Source organism: Camelus ferus, chromosome 34 (assembly GCF_009834535.1).
Source record: "Camelus ferus isolate YT-003-E chromosome 34, BCGSAC_Cfer_1.0, whole genome shotgun sequence".
NCBI lineage: Eukaryota > Metazoa > Chordata > Mammalia > Artiodactyla > Camelidae > Camelus > Camelus ferus.
The window spans coordinates 6,617,914-6,645,281 of record NC_045729.1 but is presented as its reverse complement, the minus strand read 5'-3'; the positions used below and the strand labels follow the sequence as shown (position 1 = coordinate 6,645,281).

At 34.7% G+C, this 27,368-nt stretch overlaps 1 protein-coding gene across 10 annotated transcripts in view; it reads right to left on the bottom strand.

The window, feature by feature from the left end:
- The window catches only part of SOX5 (SRY-box transcription factor 5), a 903,217-nt gene that overhangs the window by 339,423 nt on the left and 536,426 nt on the right, over positions 1 to 27,368 (bottom strand). Inside the window, exon 1 of one of the 10 annotated variants that reach the window (XM_014559144.2) lies at positions 23,749 to 23,989. The exons of 6 other annotated variants lie outside the window; for them this stretch is intronic. In XM_014559144.2, the coding sequence (XP_014414630.1) occupies positions 23,749 to 23,786 (38 nt within the window). In that variant the 5' untranslated portion in view covers positions 23,787 to 23,989. Of the gene's footprint in view, positions 1 to 23,748; positions 23,990 to 27,368 lie in introns of those variants that run through there. 3 more of the 10 variants (XM_006184543.3, XM_032473068.1, XM_006184545.3) reach the window with 3 other exon arrangements.

Genomic DNA, 27,368 nt, shown 5'->3' with positions numbered 1-27,368 from the left:
CTTATTCTTGTCTCATGAAATAAGTAAATAGAAAATTCAAACCATGGTCTATTTTCCATGTATCATACCAATAAATTATCACAAATATGTTACCATGGATTTGAATTTTTGCAATTATCATAGTTATATACTGTTTTCATAATATAGCCACAGATCCCAATTATAACCTCACACATCAGCACAATACTTTGGCTCTCTATTACAGGTAAAATTCAATGGAATTTCTCTCACAGACCAAGAATATTCACAATGCTCTGATAATTCTATGTGTTATGTTTGAATTAATTTATTGAACAGATTTAATGTTAGTGGAAAGCAAGTGCTACATTAGTGTGATTTTTAGCATCTCCTTAATATTCACATTATCGTAGAGTGGTTCATAGTTGGTCCATGTCAGAATCTTTTGTAATACTCCTCTTGTAAGAAATACAAGAAAAACTTCACATGCAATTTCATAATATAATTGGTAATTTAGTGATAGGTGCCACAAGTATTTTCCATACATTCACAAGTATGAATAGTAATTTGTACACAGGAAACTAATTACAGTGCTAGTTTTAAATTTTGAGAGGTTTATAACCACATTACATTATTTGCAGGTAAATATTCAATGCCATAAATGATGTCACCAAAACAAATATTTTAAATTCAATAACATTTTTTTAGATGATATAAAATCTATTTGCTTATCCCAATTTTCCCATAAATAACTGCATCTTGGAAGCAACCTGGCAAAGGTTATATTTGTGTATACTGCTCTGACAATATTGTATGTAATATTTTATTGCATTTAATCCTCACAACAAACTGTGTTAAAAGATGATAATTAACATATCCCACCAGGGAGTATAGTGTGGCACCGACCAAGCAGCGTGGATGCTGGTTATCAATAACCAATACAGTGACCCTGGTTTATAGCAACTACATATCCGCCCTGCAAGATGCTGGATGATAATACAGATTTAGTAAGGATAAGGAACACGCCAGAGTGTTCTATATCCATAATCAATATTTCCACAACACCAGGATGACTTGATATCTTAATTAATAGTTGACTTATATTTATTTATGATGATATTTCTGTATTATTGGATTTGGTTAAATCAGGAGTTGTATTCCTTACTCTCATATTTATAGATTATCTTTACATAGGCATTTTCAGTATTGTTTTCGGTGATGCATCTTCCAAGAAGTACATCGGTGTTGTAAGAAGAAAGTTCCTTTCAAATAAATCAGGAGAAAGCCACATTAAACAAGTTTTCTTTCTTTTTCTTTACTGAAGGACTTGTCTGAGCCTGTAATGTATGCAATGGGAGGAGAAAATAAAAATAAACTGTGTTTTTCAGGTAAAGAATCATCTACATGGTAAAAGTCAATATTATTAAAGACATAAAACATTCTCAATTCATAGGTTTAAATCCACTTTTGATCAATATCCCAATGTGGATAACTCAACTTATGGATTATATTCAGTACAGTCAAAATTCTATGCTTTTTTCCAATGGCACTTTGTTTCTTGGTTCTAAAGCATTATCACATCCATTTCTGTCCTATAATAAAAAAAAGGCATCATTTTGATGACAGATTTGAGTGATTTTTTAAAGAACAGTATTAAAGATGATGTGTAAGGCTGCTCATGAGGTCTCTTTATTGGAAGCACAATTCTCAGAAACTCAGACTGGAAGGTTCACCAACCTCAGAAGAGAGGGAGATGTCAAGAAGCCTATTTCAAAGAGGACTTAACATAGCCCTGCATTAGTCACTACGATAAAGAACTTTTTGCTGCATGCCATGAAGGACCCCACAATTCTTCTCTATTATTTTCAGTACAAAAAATGAACAAGAAGCAAAGGATCTATCTTACACAAATAAAAATAAAATCAGAATAATCACAATTAATTCGAGAACCGGATTTTAAAAACTGAACATCCCTTGCTTTGTTTTTCTAAAAGGTTAGTAGTCTGGATTACATGTATGAACTATATCAAAAATTCTTACAAATAGGCAAAGTCCCTTTTCACTGTCCCTAATTATAGCAACTATTCAAATTCACCTGAAATAAGCTGCATAAGCTCTTCGGGAGAGGTTCTTGGTCCTATGATAACTTCTACGTGTGAGAGAAAGTAGGGTTATCCTTTCCACTGCAAGTATATCACTTCAGTGAAGAATTCATGGTATTTTACTAAAGGCACTCCCTCTCATTTTTCATTGCTTTCTCTATTTGTCTCCAAGTTGCCACCTCTCCCTCCCTCCCTCTCTCTCTCTCTCTCTCCTGCTCTTACTCTCTTTCAGTCTTGCTTTGTATGCATACATATACACACATACATACAAGCAGGGCTACAAGACTCAAAAGTCTGAGACAGTGTATTTTGCATAATTAGTGGAAAACACTTCACCTTATTAAAATGATGATGATCACCACGAACAGCTGTTCTACCTTTCCATTTTACACCCAGGCTATATAATACCTACAAATCACTCTCCATCATGTTTAATGACAAGTTATACCATCTATATTTTGTTGCAAAGAAAAAAAACTATGATGTAAAAATTCATCTTTGACAAATATGCAAAATAGTGCTTCTGTTTGATTTCACTTGATTTCAGAAAGAAGCTCACCTTGAAATTCATTTGTCTTCGAAGGGTGTTACATTTTCCAGAGCCCCAAAGATTTAGTGTCCATTAGATGGCTGTGGAATGCACTCCAAAGTAACAGGATGATGGAAGCAGGGCATCTAACAGTCATGGAGCTCCCCAGTGAAAACCCATTGGGCAAATGAGAAAGGACACTGGGTTGTAGCATGACTCCCAGGAGAAGAAGGAAAACCTGAAGGGAAGCCAGATCAGCCCAAGAAAATACAGAGCAAAAGCCAAGAACTCTGAGTAGGGCCAGGCACCAGGAAAAACACAGGATTGTCCTGCATTGAGTCCAAGCAGCCAAGAAAACTGAGATCTCAGAGATTCAATATCTATTAGCAGAAGGCCCTTTTGAGGCACATATGTGAATTTTCTTTTCTGTCCTGAATGGAGCTCAGTATGTGTGTGGCCAAGGAATTTTATGGCAATCAACAAGTCACATTTAACTGAAACAGAACGCTTTAAAATACTGAAGTCTATCAAACTGACATTAGGCGGATACATAAAACTTTTTCCCTTTAATATAACTTAATAGACATCTGAATTTCTAAACCTTTAAAAAACACTCTGATGCATTTTTATTAATCTCTAAGTTAACTTAAGTATAGAAAAATTTATATATATATTTATTATAAAGCAATATAAACACTGTTCTTTGACTTTTCAACATTCACTCCATATGCAAAATAGTCACTCATAAATAAGGAAATCAATGTTGGCTGTTCACAGGTACAGTAGTACAGACAGCTCTTTCATTTGCTTGACTTTCAATTAAAAAAACTGTAGCTGTCTTTCTGACAATGATCTTTAAGCATCCTAGGTCTTATACCTAATAAAAGTAGCAAGCAAGAGCTGATAAGTGAAAATTTGGACTCTTAAAAATCAGGAACTCAAAAGAAAACTGTCTATTATATAAATGCCTTAATTTGTGTTAGCCACCACTATGTTAAATAGCCTATTCATAATCAATTAGCTGTGTTAATAATTTACGTAAATAAATATAAATATTAAATTAATATCCAATAGAAATCATAAGTTAGTTAGCTTTTCTGATAATATTTTAAAAATCTGTTTCTATAAAATATAAAAGTAGAAAAGCTTAACATTAAAAAACACATTTCAGAGAGATGCATAAATTTAAAGTGAAACAATAAACAGAGAATTTGATACCATCGTACAGAGCGCACCTCCTTAGATAAAGTGGTCAATTTTCCCCAAATATGGATTACTCTCACCTTAAAATCTGTAAAATCAACGAACTAATAAAAAATCTTATAAAAATCATATAATACGGTTACATTGTGGAAACAAGCAAAAGTTACATATTTGACCATGATATAAATGAAAAAGAAAAAAAAGCAGAAGCATTAGTCGAAAAACTGTTAAAAAAGTAATAAATGTTCTTCTTTTATCTCCTGTCCTTAATGTTCTTTCCTTAGTAATAAAAAAAAGTTTAAATTCTTCATTGTGAGCTGAATAATGCTTGATAGCCAACTAAATTAAGGGGTCTTCAAAGTATAAGTCAAGGTTCACATATCATGGGTATGGCCTTTATCTGAGCATTTGACAATAAATATCAAATACAGAAAAAGTGAAATTAAAGACCAGTGTGAAAGAAAAAAAACCCCAACTTTTCTAAAAACACAAAATCTAACTGATCATACATAGTAAGGTCACAACAGAGAATATAATTAAATTGCTGATATAAATGATATCAGGATAAACATAACCTATAATTGTATAACAATTTTAATTTTTATAAACATACATGTTTTCACCTGAGGAAATCGAATACCTCTGAAAACAATTTTTAGAACTACTATTTATTGACCCCTAACATAACATGACAGCTTGTACTGAAGCAACTGAAAATATTATGTTTAGAAATTTTACAGCTTAAAAAAAAGCACTGAAGTTTATGATTCCATCAATTAGCAGGATAATAACAAGTCAATAGCTTCGTCAAATTAAATCATTCTTCAGCATTTCCACTTAATAAAAAGAGACAATCAACAGACTGTTCAAAACCAACACTTCCCTACAGTTTCTCCACTCATCCTCCCTCTGACCATACAACGTCTCTTTTCAATTCAAACCATCCAACTGGAACTCGTCTTCTCGCCCCTCACAAACCTGAGTGGAATGAAGGGCATTAGAAGTAGGTAAACAACCAGTAACTGTCACTATGTTACTGAGTCATGTGGGGAGCAGGGCAACACCCAGAGAAAATGGCTCAGTTGTTCACACTGGTAAAGCCGACTTTGTTCCATTAACTTTCCAAGAACACTGGTGGAATATTTCATCTTTAATTCATTCAAATCCATTTAAAATTTACCTGACTGCAGTAATTTGACTGGGTTATTTTTTGCTCTCACAAAGTGCCATTTTTATCGACACACCAAGGACAAATATAAATATGTTCAACTTGATATTCTGACTTACGTTCTGCAGATCAAACTACTATACATCTACAAAAAGAAGGCTCTGTAACCATTTACAGGGGCAGGAAGAAGAAAGCTGAAGGAAATCTGCAACACAGGATCACGGCACAGTCACATGCAAGGAATACATTAAGGCACTTGAGGTCCTTCAGTTAATTAATTATACTGGTGTTATCAGGACTTAGTATAAACTGAATCCTCTGATAACATAAGCCAACGTTTATTGGTTACATACAATGTCAAAAGGACAGCTTTGAGTTGTCCATGATTCATCTCTTTTCATCTTCAGAACAGCTCTATGATGTAGGCATTATTTCTACTCCACTTCACAAGTGAAGAAACTGAGGCTGAGCAGACAGGCTAAACGACTTACCCAAGGGACTCTTTTGCATAAAATTGCAACAAGTTTGTAGACTAGGCAGTCTTATTGTACAGCCACACTAGTGCCCCACATGAATGTCAGGTATGGAAAATTCTACCATTCAGCTTTGAAAAGTTGCTCATCCTCACAAAAGCTCCAACACACAGAACAGAACTGGTTCCCACAACACCTCCTACTAACTTCTCCACTCACAATCTTTGCCTTTATTTATTGCAACTGTTTGCTTAACGTCAGTCTCCTTATCAGACTATAAGCCTGATGAGGACAAGAGTCAGACGTGTCTTGTTCATTATGAAATCTCCAGAAGCCAGAACTGTCTGTATATACAGCGTGTTCACTGAGTATTTCATGAAGGCATGCACATTTTACTGTTGCTTTAAAAATCTGTTCTCCCAAGTGCCATTCTGAAATTTCTGTTGGGAACTACAAAAATTGACAATTCATCAATAATAATAGCTAATATGTATTTAGTGCTTACTGTCTTAGGTCCACTCTAAGCACTTTATTTATATTCAATTACTTAATAGCTACACAACCTTTTTTACATAAGAGGAAAATGAAATTCAGGTAAGTCAAGCAGCCAGCCGCACATCAAAGTTAGTGAACCATACAGCCAGGATCCGAACGCAGGCATCCAACTCCAGAGGCTGAGCCTTCCGCTAAATGTACAGAGGTGCAATTTCCAAATTCTTAAATTCCCTGTCTGAGTAACTGCTTTGCGCCATAAAGCAGCTAGGAGAATTGGAAAATACTGCTAACAAAAAAGATCTCCATTCCATAATCTTAACATATTTATTAAATAGTAGAGTGGTAGAGATAAACAGAAAAGAATAGCCCATACTTGCCTCTAAATTTTTTCCAAAAATTAAAAAAATACTTTAGAAACCTTAAGAAGATTATTCTGACTTTCAAGATGTGGGAATGGTGAATGAAGAATGAGGAAAAGAGTTGAATTTGTTTTGATTGAGGTAGTTGACTTCTAATGTTTTGTCATAAAGAGCAAACATTGTAGTTATAAGTATGAATTCCAATCTAACAAAATACACTTTTACAATGCTATTACACAGACTTTGTGATCAATATTTTTAGATGATTACCAGCAAAAGCTTTGATATTTACGGCCATCTTCAGAGCAGACTTTATGGATAAATTGTGATGGTTTCTTGGATTAAAGAAGTCCTATTTTTCCCAGCTAGTACCAACTAGTACCAAACAGCCCTCTATGAGACAAATCACCATGGCTTGGACAGCTTTCTGATGACAGATTATATCTCTTAAAATCTAAGCCAAGGAAAAAGAAAGTCTCCATGAATTTGGTACACAAAATTTGAACTTGGAGGTAACCACTTCCGAGAGATCTAATTATAATCTTAAGTGATTTCAAAAAGGACAATATTCTAATACCAGTCTTTAAAATCTGTATGTAATCTGAATCTAATCATGAGGATACAACCACACAAATTCAATTGTGAGACATTATAAAAGCCAAACGTTAATGTCAAGACAATAAGATGGCAGGTACTATTTACAATCAGAAGACGCCCAGAGAGACATGACAAGTAAATGCAGCACCTGATGCTTGACTCGATCCTGGATTTAAAGAGAAAAAAAAGCTTAAAACATCATTATTGGGACAATCAGAAAATGTGAATATGGATTATATCAAATATGGATTATAACATTACTGTATTAATGTTACTTTCTTGGTTGTGCTGATGTTACCGTGGCTATGGAGGAGAAAGTCCTAGTTCTTAACCCTGTTAGCCTGAAACTTGCTTTCTTTTCAAAAGGGAAAAAAATAAAAAGAAAAGCAGAGGGGGCCAAAAGTTAGTAATTTGCAAAACGAGGTGAAAAGTATACAGATGTTTATTGCGTTACTCTTTCAACTTTTTTGTAGATTTAAAGTTACTGAAATAAAGAAAGGGAAACACTAAGAAGAGCTCTGTATCTCTAAATAATTGTGGCATTTTTTTTTTAGATGACCAGCATATTTTCAGTTGTAACAAATGTAGTCAAAAATCTTCCAGGCTTATGGCTTAGATTTGCCATCATGATCTATAAATGCCTAAATGCTATCATGAAGAACAGTTTTAAAATCATTATGCCTAAACCAAAACCATCAGTTTTGGCAATGCTTTAGTTTGCACATGGAAAAAAAAAAAGCAGTACTTCTAAATGATACTCTTGTATTGATAAAAAGTGTGATAAATTGTAGATATCTTTTCTGATTCTACACTCTTTCTGCTGTTGCCACTCCTTCCCATTCCTTTTCTCACACTGATGTGTACTTTCCTGTTGCCAAATTATTCACATAGTAAGTACTCACCAAAGATTTTTAAATGAATAAGTCAAGATGGTAATGTTTCTGTGTCTACATCACTCTAAATTGTACATGTCCTACTAAGTCACATGAAAGCATAAAAACTATCTGCTAATTTATTTCATTTAGTTAATCTAGAATGATTTTTAAAGTTAAGTCAACCTAGAGGGCCCAATGAGATGCTGTATTGTTCAAAATCTGGAGAAACAAAACATTCACCAGAGTGGACAGTTAGTAACAGACAGCCTTAACGAGCTTCAAATGACAGTAACCCCTAATTGCTGTACTATACCAAACTCTAGGGTCTCAGCTTGATGGTCTTCAGGCACTCGAGCAGGTCCAAGACTGCTTCCTGAGGAACATTCTCGCTCTGTCTCACTGTACCCCTAAACTTAGGAGTCACTTTAAGGAAGGAGGTGGGAGTGCCCTCAATCTAGGCAAGAATACAACTCAGTCAAGAAGTGATTGTTCCTCATCTCTTAGCAACAGCCTGGATGTAACAACTGTTATTTAAAGGAGATAGTTTAAGGGACACGTTAGCCTTTTCTTAGATCTCTGCCAGTATCCTTTCACCAGGAAATCTACATACCTGGCAAACGTTAGTTTAGCTACTTATAGAAATGCCTTCCTTCACTAAGTTAGTTATCTTTCAACATTCTCTCTCTTATCTGGTCTCCACTGAAAACGGCAGTGTGAAGAATGCCTTACAAATCTTCTTCAGTGCTTCTATTAAAGACGATTTAAGGATTTATAAAATAGATTACCCCCACAGACATCAGGGCCCCCTAAAACAATCACAGTCACTGATAAAATGGTAAGCTTTAAAAAAAAAATCACAATATGATAACTATAACTCCATTATGATTGTCAAGTAATAGTTATCCTTAGACAAGATTTTAGAAATAATTCTCTTCCCTTATTTTATCTATCAATATGCACACTTACATAAACATATATGGTATGCTTTATACATGCATAATATATAACTGTATAAATGTATATATTATATAGAACAAATATATTTATTTGTATAATATGTAAAATATAAGTGATTCTATGACAGGAAGATTTTATTTTTATTTTTAATATTTTTAATCCTTTTAGGAAATACTTGAAATACTAATAAATCCTGTGCAAATCATTGGCTTCACCATTATTTACTAAGTATTTAATATATATGTATACAGTCCAATGTCATTTGCCATTTTATGTGAAATATTCTTGGAATTTTTTCTATATGATTAAAATCTTTTTGAAGAAATTAAATCCACTTCTTGAGCATACTAAGTTATATATGCTTTCTTATTTAAGCAGAAAACTGATCAAAATGGTGGGAAATAGTATAATCTCCATTCCACAGATGAAAAAATTAAGGCATGGAGAGTTCATGTAATTTGCAAAAATCAAATGGCTAATAAGTGGTGAAGAATAAATTTAAGCAGTCTAACTCCAAGGCCCATCAGTAACCTCTCCTTAGCAAGGTATCAAGAAATCAAAGAAAGCCCCAGAAACCTCAGCCATATCTACATGGAAAAAACACTTAAAAGATCAAGACTTAAAACAGATTCACAGAACAATTCAAACCTTATCTATATATACTTATTTAATAGTAAAATGGAGAAATCTGTGGAATTAAAATCACAAGGTTCATCTCTATTCCCAAATACCCTATTGTTCCCAGGAATCTGCAGATTTTTACCTGTCACATACCTAGTTAAGTTTTCTACTCAAAATTACTAACACTCCTGCCTGCTACCCAATAAAACAGGTATGTCATGGCTGCAAGTTAGATCGAAAGATTAATATCATATTAATTATATCACTATTTACTAATTCATCAGAAAGTTTTCCATACAAAATCACCATGTAAGATGTGAACACTGACATACTTAAAATTTACTGTACTGTAAAGATGCTTCCTGCTCAATTAAGACAGCAAAAACTAATGAGGCAAAGTTCCTGAGAAAAGGCACTGCCTGTCCATACAGATATTATTTCGACAGGTAGTCCCTGCAAAGGACTTAAGAAAGAGATATTTGAGAAATTTTATACAGTCACACTTCTCACAATAAGGAGTGTCCATCTACAATGTGAATTGGAAATTGGTATCTCTCAAAAACAGTTTCAGGTAGCCTTTACCAAGAAACCCTTTGTATACTTATCCAGGTATCTGGATATCCACCACCTAGCACTTCATTCACCTTGTGCCATGAACGAACGAATTCATTCAGAGAAGAAAAGTTAGAAGTTTATATCGCAGTCATTGTATGTTATTGATTTATAGTGTCTGCACTTTTATAATAGTTATTCAGCAACAAAAGTAATTCCTGGCATAGCAGGTATATGCAATACATTTGTGGAATGAATAAAGAAATTTCTGACACTAAAATGAATAATAATTATAAAGTTCTGGAAGCACTTTATTATCAAGATCAGTACTACAGTTTGATGGTTAAGAGCGAGGTCTCTGCAAGCGGACTGTTTCGGCTGGTACTGCAGTTCTGCCACTTACTACCTGTCAGAAATGAGGCAATTCTCTCTGTTTCATTTTCTTCATTCACGAAATCAGGGTAACAAACAAGTTTTTTGTGAGTCTAAGTCCGGCACATATTAAGTACATACTGACTGTTAGTGCTGTCCTTTATATCCACAGAGAAAGAGCTTGGATCTCAACTAGCGGGTCAGGTTTAGAAACTGTGTAGTATCAGCTGGGATGCAAAAGGAGAAGGTATTCCTACCCAACCACAAACTTCTTTAAACCCAGTGAAGAAATGACAGATATAATAGATTTCATAAAAGCAAATACAGTTGTACCTTCCAACATATAATCTCTAAAATAATCTAGACAATCCTTAGCAAACATCGTTTTTCCGCTGTAACTCCATGGAAGTTTTGAGAAACTGACAATATTCACTGGGTAAATGATATAAACATCTGTGCAAGTCAGTGTTACTATTAGGGCTTTTTTTAAAAGTGATAAAATTTCACCATCTTGTAGAAGAAAGCTAAAAAGGAAGACAGTTAATAAAAACCTAAGTTTTTCTGAGTCATTGCTACTCTACTGAGCTGTGAACTGCTAGAATCTAGACAAAGATAGAAGTTTTAATCTTCCTTCCTCCACAGAAAGGGATAACATAGCGCCATCTAACAGAAATATAATCTGAGCCACAAATACAAGCCACATAGATAATTTGAAATTTTCAAGGTGTCACATTAATAAAGTGAAAAGAACCAGGTGAAAATAGCAACATATTTTTTAAGCCAATATATCCAAATATTATCATTTCAACACATAATCGATATTCTAAAATCCTTCATAAGGTATTTTACACCCTTTCTTTCAAACTAAGTCTTCAAAATTCAGTCTGTATTTTATACTTACAGCAAATCTCAATTCAGATTAGCCTCATTCCAAGTACTCAATAGTGGCAAGTGGCCAGTGGCTACCATACTGGAAAGTACAGATATAGAAAGATTCTGAGAACATTTATTTACACTTCTTTTTTTTAACTAAATCACGTACTTCTTCCCTACAAGCTAAGGTCTCAATGTACCCATGGTATTTCATACAATGTAGACAAATCAATAAGATAACACACACCAATAGCTTGATTTTCCTAATATTTATAATACAAAATATACTTCAGATAAGGAAAAAACTGAGGTCAGATAGGTCAAATTACTGAGTCAAAAATTCATTTTTTGCTTACAATGTCCTAAGTGACAAACTATATACTCTTACCACCTACTCTATAAATTTACAAATTTCTGGTATGTAATATTTGCCAATATTCCAGTATTGAGAGTTTCTCTCATACCTTTAAAGTAAATGAAATGGGTCAAATAATTAGATTTTGCTTATAATTTACTGTCTAGAGCATGATTTTCTCTTCCTGAACTAGTGATGAAACAGCCCTGGTCTGACTTAATACTATAAATTCAGAACAAATGGGAAAGCATTAAAATCAGAAGTGCTTCTGGACCATTAACTTCCATGCTGATTTGACACGCACCATAGTATTCAGGCAACAGACTCAGGCATACAACCTATTCCTAAAGCAAACAGTATTTTATCTCATAACCATCTGGGGTTCTCCTCCTAAGGGCCACTTGCATAGTGCTATCTGGTGTATTTTAATATACCAAGACCTACTTTAGTGAAACCCATTTTGCTAGGAAAAGACAACTGACATAGAAGAGATTATAGAGAGAACAAAATTTTGGCTGAGGCCCTTGTTTTCATTATTTAGCTGAAGAAAATCATCGGTTATATTCGCTTTCAAAACCCTATGGTTTTTCTAAGGTACCAATAAAAGTGATACCATTCATAACGTGGACAGTGGTCTCTTTCATATATCGCCTATAGTCGCAAACTTAAGTGCCAAGCAGATGGTTGAAATCTGTTTTGTATAAAATGTGCGCTTTTTTCCCCCAACTGTGTTCTTTGTATTCATATTCAGCCTAGGTTTGAGCCATCAAAACACTGGCACTATGTCGATCATTAGCAGCATTTTAGACAACTGGCAAATAAGGTATTCACTGTTCTCCACAAAATGTTCAGCTAATATTTCCCAGATGTATAATTAAGGCAAAAGATCATCTTCTTAAATTGGTATCAGCACTTTGGATGGCTTCTGGCTTTCAAAAGATTATATCAGTGGAAAACAATTTTATATCAAAAATAAGGGTTCTGTTTCTGGGGTGTTTTGTTTGCTTGCTATACAGCTGCCCATAAAAATAAATCTATAAATTTCCCCAAGCTTTACCTCCTGTCTAAGGACTGGGTAGCTGATGCAAAACAAGTCATACTACTTTTACTATGAAAATCTATGGTATACTGTATTTTCATAGATAAGTTTCTTCAAGCTATTTAATATTTTCTAATTTTCAAAATATTTGTACAAATAATACTTTAAAAAGCAATATAGAGTGTGACGTTTTTAATTTAACATAAAGTCACTCTTTTTTGTTGTCCAATAATTTGTTCTATAAAATGATTCATTTTTATGATCATACACAAATAAATGAATTTTAACTTGCATAGGTTGAAGCATAGGAGTATGTTAAATCAGCAAATTCATTACTTAAATACTTGTTACATGGGCATATGCAAACGTAACCTATGATGTATCAGATTTCCTACATCTACAATGGAAAAGAGATGTGTTTTAAGGATATTTCACTGTTAGCAGTAAGCAGTCAGAAGGAACTATAGCTATATTGCTGGTATGCAGGTACAAGTTACCTGGGATCAATAATCATAAGTGCATTTTAAACAATTGTAGTTGTATTAACTACAGATTTAAAAAATAAGTCAATAAATTTCTTACAGGTATTACTTCATATGCTACAATAATTTTCAAATATCAAACAAAATACATAATTTTTATTGAAGTTCTGACTATATTACATTTGTCAAAAATTAAACTTGTTTTCAAAGTTTGAATTCAGTGGTTTGTGTTCAGAGCTATCCAAATATTTTTATAAATTTTCATAAGTTTAAGACGCCTCATGAGCATCAGAGGATAAATAATTTTATACTCATTTTAAAGCCCATTTTATAGACGCATGGCTGAAACCCAAAGAATTTAAGTGACTTATACATCACAAAGTTTTAATTCTTGATTTAGAAACTGTAGGAACATATGCCAACTTCGTATATCACTAAATGCTGGATTATAAAATATATTAGCAGTAAGTTGCCCAACTGGGATGATTTCCAGATTTTCTTTCTTGTTTAACAGTAGGAAATATGCACAGTTCCCTCCCTCTAAATGTAATTCTGGTTCAATAATGTTCTTTTCTGCTTATTTTTTTTAATAATATTCATACCTGTAACCAGGATAAGTAGAGAATAATATCCATTCTTTATTCCTAAATTAAAAGTGGCAGGAATAGAATTAAAAAATTCAGCATCATGATTATTAAGCAAATAATTAATTTTAACATATATAGCCCATTCCTGTGTTATCTCAAACATACAAATCTATATTTAACATTCACAACTAATTTGTACAAGAACTTTCTGATACCATAGTCATATTTTCAAAGTACACATAATACGGAAGGTCCCTAGATATGTAGTCAAAGATTAAGCTAGTGATGGTATAACTGTACTTTTTTTTTAAACACTGTGTTAAAAATAAAAGCACGCAATCTGCCGAATGTAAGATATTAACAGTATGCGAAGCTTGCCCTCTCAGATCGCATAGCTTTTTAAGTGCATCTTACACTGCTCTACTCTTGCTTCACAGGGTTTAACATTTTTCTTGAAATTGCCAAATACCAATTAATGCATATTAGGTTGACTGGCCTGCTGCATTAGCTAATAGTTGCCCAATTTATTTTGAGAACTACTTAAAATCTTTCTTTGGACTACCTGTTTGTAATCTTAGCTGATCTTGCCACTTTCCAGGCCAATGTTTTATTTACTCATATAAAGAATCCTGTCCAGAGCCCCGGTGTTGTCCTAATGAAGTACTATCTAGTCTAGTCTTTTTTTTTTTTTCTTTTATCTCATCCTTACAAATAGACTTTCAGTTCTTTGACGTAAAATGCCACTCTCTGGCTTTTCATATTCCCCCACAATGCCTTGTTTAGTAACCTATATATAATTTATTTTCACAGTATTTGTGATAGTTGAAGATAGTGACCTGACGCACCTAAGAGTTTCAAACACATAGAACGTGAACTGTATCTTTTGAAATATTTAGCTTCAAAATAGTTCACAGTAGATTTGAGCACTTAATCCTGAGTAAGAATTATACACAGTACTTAGATTTAAAACTCCTAAAATATACTATGGGTCCTTGCTCTTGCACATCACCACTCAACTGACAAGTAAATTGAGAAGTGATTCCACATGTTAAAGGCTAGTGGTATGAAATATTCTGCCTCCAAGTAGATGCACAAATGCAAGAATTCTGACCACTAGGAAGCTAGGAGCTAGGAATCTTTCAAATTTAGTTCAAAGTGATGAAATTTTAGAGTTGAGAGATTTTAGAAATTATCCAGCCCATCTTCATATTTTACAGATGAATATGTTAAGACCCCAAATCTCTTCTCAGTCTGTGGGGAAGAACTAGAACTTGAGATCCGAACCCAGCTAGTAACACTTCCTGTTATGCTATACTTCCAAAAACAAGTCAGTGAAGACACTGACAAATGTAAATCTTTACTGAAAAAGAGGAAATTGTTCTATGCTTCAGGAGAAATACAAAACACACACACACACACATACACAACCTGTCTATTTTGTGTGTGTGCCTTAACCTTCTAACACTTAAATTTCTAACCTCAACCCGAAATCTCAAATAGCCCCAAATGTTACTCGAGCATACCTTGATTTAGTCAACTTCTTGAATGCAAATTTTCCACTAAATATGGACTACAATACCACCTTCAGATTTTTAAAGCTGGAATGTCATTATAGGTCCCTAAAACTCCGATCACAGGATTCTGTGCTGCACATGAGGAAGTGCAAATGGACCTTATTTCTAGTCTTATGAACTATTTCTTCAAGATTTTTCTCCCTAAAACTGCAGTTTCTTCAAGATTTGGAGTGATTTAATCAAAATCAATTTATTGAAAATTATATTACACTTAAGAGAAAAACCTTCTCCTGAATTTCAATTTTTCATACGCATATATGTGTGCAACTATTACACTTCTCAAAAGCAAATTCTTCACATAATTGCTAGTGACTCCCAATTATCTTTTAATTTACTTTTAAAAGTCTTTACATTCTGCTCCTTCACTTTTCTTCCTTAAATTGCTATCAGGAGCTTTTGGATATGCTTTTTTTCTCTGGAAGAATGCTTTTAAAGCATTAAATATTCCTAAACTGTTTATAGGTCAAATGAGATCCATTTTATTTTTCCGGTAATGCTAAAAATTTTAGAAACAATTACACCACCATATTTATATCCCATAATCCTTAGGGCTCTAAAAACAATACATTTTCCTCTGTTTCCCAAATTCTAACTATGTTTAGCACTGGAGAGAAATAGAAGTTCTTGTCTCAGAAATAGCATTCATTGTTATCTTTGTTTTTCCATTCCAAGGTGCTCTGTTTGATTAATGGTACTTTGCATATTACGTAAGTTTTCTCCACGTCCTGATGATACTATGGGGGCGATGACTGTACGTTCAGCTATCACTTATTCAAGGTCAAAGTGGAATTAGTGAATGAATCAGAAATTGAAGTTTGACTACCAGTTCATTCCTTTTTCTATTAAAGAACAAGAATACTATACATTATTCTAACAAATCTGCAACAAAGACCTCTTGTAGTGCAGATAAAAAAGAGGTAATATTAACATTAATTTTATGACATCTCCCTGCAAAGTCTTCTCAAACGTATTATGAAATTCAATAGCAAATTTTTTAAATAGGGGGTTCAAACAAAAGGACATCAGAAAATGAGTTTTAAAAAAGGCTTTGGACTTTTGGCTCAGGGCAAATAACCCAAATGAAGAATTATAAGCAAACAAGTAATATCTTGACTCCAGAATTAGAATAAAAATGTTTTCAAACTTTGTAAAGCAACCTATACTAACTGTGAATGAAAAATTAATAGCATAAATAAAGCCTTACTTTTTCATCGTGTGCCCTCTTATGTGAAGGGATACTTTTTAACTTTCAGTGTTGGTGTTTCTTTTTCATTAGGATGCTCTTTTACTAGATGAAAATTGCTTAACATGACAAATCAACAGATCACATGTGGAAGGGCCACAAACCAATTCTCAAACAGCCTAAGCCTTGGTATCGTCATCCTAATTAATATAAAAACAGAAAACAAAACCAAAATCTGTACTAAAGTAAATCATTTACCACATTTAAAGTAAATTTTGATTAAAAATATGCCAAGAAAACAGGATTCAGGCCTGTGTCTTCTTTTACTACTAGATTAAATAATTGTCAACAAGCAAAGCTGGTTAACTCTTTCCTTTCTTTTCTCAATAATGCTCCCGAAGCCCTAAAGGAGAAGACACATTCTTTATGAAATTGCTGCTCAGTGTCCCAACTGATCTAACTCTCTTAAACTGCCAATATAAAAACCTTATAAGGTTTTGAGGGTGCCTTTTTTTGGCCCTATGCAGTGAATTTCATTTCTTCATATTACATCTCCTCTCAATGTATCTGATTCTTAGGCTTCAATGTGACAGAAATGGTTGGGATAAGAGGGGAGGCTCATGTGCATAGGACATGATAAAACCCTATGCATCTCCACAATGAGAAGTATTAACAATGAAGCTACTAATACATTTTTAAGAAAGATCATATCTTCTGTTTTTTAACATTTTCTTTTCTAAAGAACACATTCTTTCAAAGATGTGAAGAGCAGAAATAGAAACACTGTTACATATGAAAGTTTCAAAGGATTTGCTGCCAGCAGCTTTTCTTTATAGTGTTCCTCTTACCTACAGTATGTGTTGGCACTGGCAGGTAGCCCCAATTCGTTAGTAGCCAAATTATTTTTGTCCCTGAAGTAGGAGAAATCTCCATAGCACATGAATGAGACATGGTTTACTAGTTTACACACATCTTTATAACTCCAAGAAACCAAAACTCATTCACAAATGCTTTCATTTCAGAGAAGGGAAAGGCTACAGCATACCAGAACTGCCTATTTCGAATTCCTAGTCCCCTTTCTCCACGAGAAAATGAAGAGAAAAAAAGCGTTTTAATTTCAATAAAGAACTTCGGTCCTTAATGCAAGAAAAATAAACAGCTTTCTGTTCGCCACACTCCACATTCCATCTAAGTCAAAATATTCCAGTACGAGGCATTAAGAAAAAAATGCCATTTAGTAATAAACCTAAATGTCTCCAGATAAAAATTCATAACGGCACAAGAGGTTTAGATAACATGGTTCACGATAGTTAGCGTCCTCACATTGCATGATCACCAGCTACAGTTAGATCCTGCTGTACCACCTTCACAAAGATAAAGAGAAAAATAGGAAGCAGATATAAGCAGAACTTAGAAATAAGCATATAACATAAGTGATGATTCAGCCAGAGCAAGTATCTCTGAATTCTAAGGCAAGACAAAAGTCGGTGTATTAACACTAAAGAGCCAAGAGACTGAAATGTCACTTCGATAAAAAGAAAGAGATTTGAAATACAACGAGCTGAGTTCAGATTTGAATTGATTTCAGCTTCAACACTGATTTCAAATGTCTATGAACAACCACAAGCTTTTGTTTTTAATTTTCCTTCTGTCATATTTTATGGGTAAAAAGTCCTTAACCTGCCTTGTAATAGATTAATTACTTTCAGGCTGGGTGACAAAAGGGCATAATGACTGGAAAATGATACAAAAGAAACAGAAAAAGCAGGTTAATAGGTTTATCACCAAACCTGGGTAATTCTCATGAAGTACAGATTAAGGTTCAGTGGTTCCAAACTGGCAGCATTCAAGTTGGGTTCATATTTGGGTTTTTTGTTTTGTTTGTTTTTTTAAACCACCTGTCCTAAAACGACATTGTTTATGCTAATTATCTTTGTTTATGCCACAATTCTGTTTGTTTACTACATTCTTTTAAAATACCATATCCCTATAAACAGTTCTCACCAGAATTCTTCTAAATCTTGTTTCGGTCTGGTCCTTCTCGGCAGCCCACTGAGCAGAATGCAGCTCTACAGTGAAGGCGCAAGAGCTGGGAACAACTTTGAGCCTCTGCCTCCTCAGGCTGGCAAAGGCAGGGAGTACTGCTGAGGTTTCCTCTCAGGCTCCAAGGGAAAGGGATACTGAACGTGGAGCATGCAACACCCCCCATTGGACAAGCAGAACCATACGCCACAGTATCTCCAGAGATGTATGAACTCTCAACTAGTAAGTGAAGAGGAGAACAGATAATGCTAAGGAGACAGGAGTGCAGCTTCCAAACTGCAGGAGAAAACAGAGAAGTCAGAAGGGATGAAAAGGTCTCCTGAACCATTACCAGTTTCTGATTAAAATGAAGGAATATGAGGCATTCTCTTACAGAATGCCCAGATAAATGTTGTTCCTTCAGTGAACATAGTCTTCACATTTTTTCCTTCTCTAGCAATATTACTTAATCCTGTTCACCTATATGACATTCACGTCTTACATTTAATATAAATGATGATGCTCTCAATCAATGAAAAGAAAAAGAAAAAAAAAAAGGACAGCATGAATGAAGCAAGAAAGACCTGGCTACGTTTTAGTCTATTTCTTGTTGAACAAAATTTTTCCATTAAAAGGAAGATGTTTCACGTTTTGGTTAAATCTTTGAACATCTTTCCATCTGACTGCCATCATTAGAGTCAGAGACCTCACATATTAAGCTACATGTAAGCCAGAAGAAGGGAAGCATCAAGCTTGGTTTATTTCCCATGCTGTTAGTTAACCTCACTGAAACTATACATGAGTAACAAATTATGGAAGAAAACAAAAAAATCCATCAATTTTATTTATTTAACTAGTCTATAGAAAGGGAGGTATTCAACATACATAATACACATCTGCATTATACATATACTCATTAGTGGCTGAAGAATTGATAGTGAAAAGAACAGACAATAAAAATCAGACTTTATCCACGAATGTAATTTTGTTTTTTAAAATGCATTATGAATGTAATCCATTTGAAATAGCTTCCAACTCTATGGAGGAGTAATGTGCTAAAGTATCAGAACAGGCCTTATTACCTGCCTCCCAGGTACGATGCATATTCAGACTTTAGTTAAAAGCTCCCTAAGCACAGGTAAACACTTTATTGTATGCTTACTATATTTGAGAAACATAAGGTGAGAGCCCACCAACGCGTGAAGTGATTATAACACCCGCACATTTCTCCATCAACCTATCAACCTACTGAACACTGAGCTACCTGACTTCTAACCCTTAATTGTTCCTGGTAATCAGCCGGGTCACCCGCTAAGTCTACAGGACAGTACTCCAGCGGGAGCGGGAGAGAAGTATAGTTTGCCCACTGCTTCAGGCAAGCTGCGCTCCAAACTAATCCCTTAGCTCAGTTAACTTACCAATTATTGGGGTGGTAATTAAAATCTATAATCAGGCACCTTTTCCTCTACAAAGTAATAATAAATAAAAAATAAACTTAAAAAATGAACAAAGGCAGTATCAGAACATCCCCAAAACAGTATCAAACTTACAGGTTTACAGTTACCATAAGGTGACAGAATGTGAACAGATAACCTCCCTTTGATTGACACCTAGAGGTGACCTGCTAACTGGAAGTATTTATCACTCATGAGCACAATGGTTAAAAAAAAAAAAAAGTTTTTAATTAAGCTAAATCAATCTGTCCAGGGAATAAATATTTTATTACTATGGCCAAACTTTAGGTAACTAAAGTACTGCTAATGTCAGAAATATTCTTGCAGCCCACTAATAGCAATTTTTCATGGTAATTTTACAAAATAGTTTTTCACAGTACCTGATATATATTTCTTTCTTCAGAAAAACTTAAAAGTTTCTTACTGTGAAAAAAGCATTTCTTTAGTCAATACGACCATAAGTAAATTTGATGGGCATATAAAGTAAATAAAAAGTTAAATTTTTACTGCAGAAGGTTTTACTCTTGTAATCTCTTCAACATGTAGAAAAGAGGCAGTGTGTTGTCTGCACCCGTTTTGAGAGAAGCAATCAAATAGGTACTATTATAAGCTGCATTTGCTTCATCCCACTACCTTCACGTCCAACTTTTTTTCTTTCTAGACTTTATCAGACTGTCTTCTCAAGTAATCATCTTACACTTGCTTTTTAATGATGTCTCTAAGATAAAGCAATCAGAAAGTGTAACAAGTAGCTTAGTCATAAAACTATAATGCTACAATTAAATAGGATAAATATAAACAGAAGAAAAGAAATAGAACACATACTATTATTGATAGTAACAAAAACTGCTTTTTTTCCATTCATCAGAAATAAACTGATATTGACAATTAAGACCAATATTTTAAATATTTTCATTCTAGGAACATAAAAAAATGGTATTCTGAAAGGAAAAATCTTGTCATAATTTTTTATTATTTATTTTCAGGTAAATATATAAATCGACCATCTTCATTGTAAAAATTCTAGAAGAGTTCAAGTGTTCATTCTAATGACACTTTACTAACACTTAGACCATGTTGCCAGTTATGTTCTCTCTAAATAATATGATGCACAAGACTCTGCTTACAAATAATTCCTTACAACATACTTTGTCTATTCACCTCCCACCTGAGAACTGTGTTTTCATTAATCATAATCAACTATGTTAGGAATGCTTGAAAATAAAAATAATATATTTCAACCTGCTTGCTTTTTAGAATCACTGTTCAATTTTCTTTACCTCCTAAATATTTTTTGGCAGACAATGAAATTGTTGCTACTTCTGAATTACTAAACAACTGTTTATCAGTCTGACAGTATTGACCATGTTCATTTCTAGGGCTGGTAATACAGACATGACAAATCTATATCCAAACTGTGATCCTGATATTTAAGTTTTGAATATGCCTTAAAGTTCCAACTAGTCTACAGGTTGGAAACAATAATAGAAGATAGACAAGACTCTACCGAGGAAACTAGAAAAAAAATCACATAAACTTCAGAAACACATAAACCCCAAGCAACTTATTAATATCCCCTAAAGCAATGTTCTCCATTTCATAAAGAAATTTAGAAGTCTTCTTTTCAGATTTCTGACTAAGTTTGAGTGAATAACTCATCTATAGCAGGTGAGCAAATAGAATAAAAATTAACACTCAATAGAAATGAACTACTTATTCAATGAAAGTTGCAGATAGCTGAAAAGACAAAAAAAAAAAAAAGCCGACTATATGTGACACTGTAATTACTGCATATATACCTCCTTTGGAGAATATACATATTAAATATTGAGTCTGCATGATATATACTGTATGAGAGTACAGATACAGTCACCCATACAAATTCAATGTAAACAAATAGTAATGATTTACTGAGATTTTTGTATGTCCCCACTACAACCACAGGGGAAATTATTAAGAAATTTTATATTGTAGGACATTTTTCAAAATTGTTTTAGCTACTAATATTTCCAAGTATGCTGTCTGTACTAACAACTCTATTGATTATCACTTGCTTATTTAATTAGCCAGTTAGAAAAGCATGCCTCTGGGTGACAAAAAATGAAATTCTCACCAGGAGGAAAAAAAATATTAAGAAATTTGAGCATCAGAATAGGAAAGGGAAAAGTTTAGTTTAAAAAGAGATAATTGAAAAAAATACAAATAAAGTTCACAGCAGGAAAGCTTGCCTATATAAAGAAATAGGCTACAGCCTGTTAATATGTAACTACCTTTTTATAAGAATAGTCGGTTAACAGGCTTACAAATCAGACTCAGAGTTTTATTTTCAAAAAGTATAGAGTTGAAGAATACTATCATTTAAGTGCTGCTCTGTACATACTGAAAACTTCCTGTGGTATTAAGCAATAGCACGTTCCAATATAAATAACTTCAATATCTACATAAGAGACACGCTATGTTTGCAAACAAAAGCTAAGTATTTTAAAGAGTTAATATATAGAACTTTGAAAAAATTATTCAAAACTGTCAAGAAAGCTCAACCATTCACTGGAATTATCTAGTGAGGATGCACCTTAAATTAAAAAAAAAAAAAGAAGAGGAGGAAATGAAAGAAAGAAGACAGCACTGAAGTATACATGTTGGCTATTTTACTTTCTTCCCTGATCTGATATTGGCTTCTCCAATATCTGACCACATTCAAGCATTATTTTATTCTCAATACCCTTCTCTTCCACTGCTTCACTTCTAGAATGTTTTAATCTTTGTCCTTTCTTTTTTCGTCTTTTCATATCAAATTCAGTCTTTTGAGCGATGAACAGCTTGACTTAGCATATTTTTAACCAGCTGGTCTAGCACCTAGCTTGCATTGCATAGTCAGATACAACAAATGTTTATACAGAAGGTAGCTTTCATGAAAATGAAAAAAAAAAAAAGCCTGGGTATCATGCATCCTGGCTTTTTTTAGCTTTTTTTTTTTTCTAATTCACCATACAGAATACAAAGTTTGAATTCTTTTTAATGGCAAACAAAATTCTATTTATAGTTCCAAAAAATGAACTTATGCTGGGATAAGAACTCAAATTTAAAAATTGCAATGTGTACTTACAGGAGCACGAAGAAGGCTAGAATTCTTTCAAAGCCCTGCTTTACTTGCAACAACATCAAATGGAAGGATATTGCACATATTTCTCTAATAGGAACTACTTAATTACAAATACACTTATTCCCATCATAGCAAAAGGAAAAATATAGTAAATCAAAATTCAGCTTAAGACAGCATAAAAAGTGGCCACTAAAACTTAAAAAGAGATCATCCCCATTTCCCTTTTTTTGACATTTCAAGAGTAATCTACTAACAGACTACTGTGATATTAAATTTTCTTTAAAAAAAAATCCGCTCTCTTATATCAACAAAAGGTCATGTGCTTTACTGAGCAGCTTCCAAAGTTTTACAGAAGGATCAAATAAGAACTTATAGCCTCCGTTTTAACCACCACTAAAAACCTTCTGTCACCCCAGAAATTACGAGACAGAGATGTTGAAAACGGTAACACTCTGCACACAAAAGCGTTTTAAAAGGTGCAGAAGGGGAGAAAAATATCAATGAAGGAAGAAAGTAAGAGAGCGAATGAGAAAGAGAAAAGCAGCGAGTGGGAGAGAGAGATGCTTAATGTTCATTTAATTTCCTGTTATAGGACGCAACCTACAAACATTAGCAGAAATCTCGGAGACTTTGCAAATCATTTCCATTTGGTCTGGGCAATCACAACAAAAATCAGCTAACAAGATTGCAGAAGCACTAGCTAAAAGCTTCTCTAACAAACACGTTTTAAGGGAGCATCTTTCAACTGAGCCAGAGACTACTGTAAAATGGGAGAGTTGTACTTCAATATATTAGGGGGGAAAAACTGTACTCACCTTTCAAACTCCTGAGGTAAATCAGGGTCAGTAAGCATGCTGGAAAAGCACAATTTCCCTTTGTCACAGCAGCCACCTATGATCGTCTCCAACTGAACCTGTCAAGTGAGTCCAAACCTTCTAAACCAATTGATTCTCTCTCTCTCCCTCTCTCTCTCTCTCTTTCTCTCTCTCTCTCTCTGTCTCTCTCTCTCTCTCTCTCTCTCTCTCTCTCTCTCAATCTCTCTCTCCCCCCTCTCCCCCTCTCCCCCTCCCTCTCCTAGGACTCCTTGACCAGTCTCTTAAAGGGGTAGCGCACTTCCAGCAGCGGGGTCTGGCCGCTCCCCCCTCCGCCAGCCCAGCCGCGCTTGGGCTGCAAGGCACTAGACAACCTCAGGGTGCCTGTCCTTTCCTTTTAATTCTCCCTTCTAGACATCACCGAATGTGAGAAGTCAACTCATTTGACGCATCTCCCATACTCTCTCTCCTCTAAATAATAAAAGTCACACACATGCACATGCATGCACACACACTCACACACAATATGATTTTTTAAATGCATTTGCTACTGATTAAAAGAGAAATCTGTACACTGACAGAACCCCGATTAAACTGCATGTATTAACTAATTAGGCAAAAAGATTTAATGTTAGTAATAGCATTTTCACACAAAGAATTGTTATGCCTTCTCACCCTCTTCTAGGCTCTCTCCCTCCGTGCGCACACGGAAACACACGCACACACACACACACACACACTCACACGCAACAATCAGGCATTGTTCTGAGGGAAGAAAAGCAACTTTGACAGATTGAAATATAGCAGAGGCCCCTTCAAGGAAACCTGTAAACAACTTGTCACTCACTCTGTCGGTCTCACTGTTAGCTCGTGCTTTCCACAAAGTGGTGCGAACGTCCTGGCAACCCAACCAAAGTTTCCTCGGCTCCAAACTCCATAAAACCCGATGTGCGATGTGGAAGGGAATAGGTATCCACATGCCAAAATAACGCACACTCGAGGGAACAAAACCACAAGCCAAACCAAAAAATGAAAACAAAAAGAGGGCACTAACAAACTGTCCTGTTTGGGATTGCGGGGGAGGTCGGGGCGGGAGGCGCTCCCCTGGCTGGGGATCTCTTTAATTTCCTCTGCCCAGGCAGCCACAGATAACAAGGTGGACAAACTCTGGCTTTACAGCTCCTAAGCTAGCTGGCAAGGCACAGCCTCCATAGCAGTTCCAATTATCTAGATAAAAATCTGGCAGGCAAGGAAGGTAATCAGGTAATGTACCTTTGACATGAAATGACAGAGGCACATACACACACAGAGAGAGACACTTACACAGACACGCATGCAGAGATGGTGGCTGCCCCGTGCACCGCAGCATCTGGTCAGGGAGTAAGCACACACTCACCAACACGAGATAGTGTGCATTCTTCACACACACACACACACACACACACACACACACACACACACTCTCAGTCACTCACACACGCTCTCCACTCCTACTGGGAGGGTTCATTCTGCACAAAAGGCTACATTACAGAGCCCGCCCCAATAAGGGAAAGAGAGAAAAAAAAGCCTTCCATTGTTGAGAGGGCAGGTCAGTTGATTAGATTTTCTGTGGAGAATTCCACGAGGAAATTCCCTTCAAAGCCGAAGTGATTAACTGGGGGCTATTCTGGAAATGGAGCAGACAATGGCTCAACAGTCTGCACAGCCAATGTCCAGGCTGGCACTGAACTCACTTTAAAAAAAAAATAAAAGCCAGACTCCCTGTTCTTTTCCACACATTCCCCCCCAGCCCCCTCCACTCCTTCCAACTTCCCCTCCCAATTCCTTTTATTTTGCAGCTGGACAACATTAAGGGCCTTTAAAACCACAAGGGTTGACCCCACAGCAGTTTGATTAGGTCCCACTTTTTTTTCCCTGGCGACAGGCAGACAGTAAGTTTACTTTTTTAGACATACACAATGAGACACCACACACAAATTCCAAATAGCAAAATCAGTGATTAACATTATCATATTAGTAAATTTATTCTTCAAAGGTTATACATTTTTTGCCAAAGTTGATAATAACTTAATAGTGAGATCCATCATTCACAGGGTATCCTAAAAATAAACGTACGTATACTTACAAAATCAATGTGGAAGAAGATTTAAGCATGTCACTATGGAGTTAAGAGACTAACAAAACACAGAATTATGACCCACCCTGAAAAAGCTGTTAACAAGGGATGTGGCAAAAATGACTTGATGCTGACATGATTTTCGTTTTCAGCAGTTGGGGAAGGGGAAAGGCTATTACTCACTATTCTTTCTTGTCGTTAGCCTCAAATTATTTTTTATTACAGCAACAACCCATTCCTTCATAGAAAAATGAGAAAAACTGTGCCATTTCTTTTAAATATCTTTATTTCAGCACTTAAAGAGACCTACAATCTAATACACTCTAATTGATAAAGTATACAAAAATAATTTTTTCTATTGTTAACGGTGGTTATGGGATTTAGGGAATGGTAGCTGCCTGGCTACATACACTTTAAAAAATAGTTTTTAAATTTTCTCCTAATTAGAGAATCTTGTTTCATCTTGTATTAATAGAGAAAAATGAAAGAGGAAGGGTAAGTTACAAGGGGCAGTGGGAGCTGGAGTCAGGAAGAGGAGGAGGCAGCAAGGAGAGGATGCGGAGAGAGCACAAGAGGAGACATAGTAGCAGCATAAAGATAGAAACAGAGATAATGGCCATAAGGCAGGATGCTGAGATCCGTATGGTCCCAGCTGCTGTCTTGCTACAGCTACTACCTCTGGTTGTTTCTCTGAAACTCTAATCCAGAAGGTCACCAGAGCAGGTAAGAGAGAGAGCATGAGTTTTTGAGGTCAACTATTCTGTAAGGGAAGGATGCTCATATCAGAATCTTCCTTGTCTTTGGATTTGTTTTTATGGACATGTAATATATGCATGTGTAAGTATACATATGCCAAATAAACACAAAGAACATATAGGAAAATGTTAAATGGTTTGGAAGTTAGTTTAAGATCTCAACATTTCTATAAACATTCCTGTAGCCATTCAAAAACAAATTATTTCTTGCAAAATCATCCCTGCTGCAGGAATTGAAACAGACTAGGAAATAATTTGAAAATTTGCCAAATATAATAATGATCATCCTAATAATGATAATCTGAACTAATGGAACTCCTAGCTCATAAAAAATTTTGTTCACACAGATTAGCTCACGGATCACATGCAGCACAGAAAAGAACAGCTAGGTACATCCCTCATTTCTCAGGGTTTAAACTTGGGCAAATTTAAAGTCACACAACTGGTTAGTGGCCCATTTGTTACTTGAAGACAGATCTTATTTCACTTGTGATACAATAATACAGAATAAAATAACAGTATTTATAGTTGAATAAAAAATCCCAAGATGGTACTCACTTTCTAAGTGAATGCAAAAGCTTTCGAGTAACTGCTAATGAATTTAAATTTGATATAATCTCATTGTCACCAAGTTAGTACTGTATTGATAGTTGGATGAAATAAATATTTCTAAATGTACCTCTCTAGGTTGTAAAAGTTTTCTTTCATATGAACTCTATGTTGCAAATTAGCATTTCTGCAAGATTTTAGAA